At 40.1% G+C, this 1,072-nt stretch overlaps 1 protein-coding gene across 1 annotated transcript; it reads left to right on the top strand.

The window, feature by feature from the left end:
• Positions 1-282: 282 nt before the first annotated feature.
• On the top strand, positions 283-543 carry LOC308415850 (small nuclear ribonucleoprotein F-like; the record flags this gene model as incomplete). Its single annotated transcript, XM_080910881.1, has 1 exon — positions 283-543. The coding sequence occupies one exon, from the start codon at positions 283-285 to the stop codon at positions 541-543; it is 261 nt and encodes an 86-aa protein (XP_080767007.1).
• Positions 544-1,072: the final 529 nt, after the last annotated feature.

Genomic DNA, 1,072 nt, shown 5'->3' with positions numbered 1-1,072 from the left:
TCGTGGCCCTCGAAAAGAGTCATCCTGTAAGGTAGCTAAGGGACAGAGCAGCTGTAGCATTCTAGAAGGCAGCACTGATGGGAACCTCAGAAGTAGCCCCCAGCTATTGAGTGCTCCACAGCTGACATTCCCAGTGTCTTCTACAGTTTAAAGTGCTAGTTAAAATCCCTTTCTGATTTCTCTTAGCGCTGGTCTGTTCAGTGTAGGCAGCTGCTCCAGTCACGAGGGGCGGGCAGCAGTGGGTCAGCGGCTAGTAGGGTGCAGTGCTTGTGGGTGTTTCTGATGAGTTTATCCCTCAATCCCAAGCCTTTTCTCAATGGACTGACAGGAAAACCAGTGATGTTGAAACTTAACTGGGGCATGGAGTACAAGGGCTATCTGGTCCCTGTTGATGGCTACATGAACATGCAGCTTGCACATACAGAAGAATACATGGATGGGGCGTTGTCTGGACATCTGGGTGAAGTTCTAGTAAGGTGTAATAATGTCCTCTACATCAGAGGCATGGAAGAGGCAGAGGAAGATGGGGAAATGAGACAATAGCATCTTGGGGTTTTTTTTTTTTTTTTTTTAAATTATGTATTTCTATATAATAAAGATTTGGGTTTTTTCCAAAATAAAATAAAATAAAAATAAAAATAAAATCCCTTTTCAAGAATCAGTTGTTTCTGGAGGCCTAGAACAGTCACATGTTTTTTTTTTTGTTTGTTTGTTTGTTTTTTGTTTTTGTTTTTTTTGTTTTTTTTGTTTTATTTTGTTTTTGTTTTTGTTTTTTGTTTTTTGTTTTTTGAGAAACTCGCTTATAGAATTGTGCAAAGAGACCTTCTGGGCTTGTTGCCTAAGATTCCTTGAGCTACAAAGGTGACTGGAAATGAGCCATCATGTTCTTGGTGACTTTTCAGTGGGCCAGTGTTTCTTATGATGAAAGAAACAGGCTTGTGACTGAACAATCAGACAGGTTAAATGAGTCAGGCTCACAGACACACACATCAACAAAACATTTCAGAGTTCCATTTATTCCTATTGCTCAGAAGAAAAGACCAGGTGATTTCTTAGAAGAGCTGATAAGATA

This window comes from Micromys minutus, assembly GCF_963924665.1.
Source record: "Micromys minutus genome assembly, chromosome: X".
NCBI lineage: Eukaryota > Metazoa > Chordata > Mammalia > Rodentia > Muridae > Micromys > Micromys minutus.
This window is presented reverse-complemented; position numbering and strand designations above follow the sequence as displayed.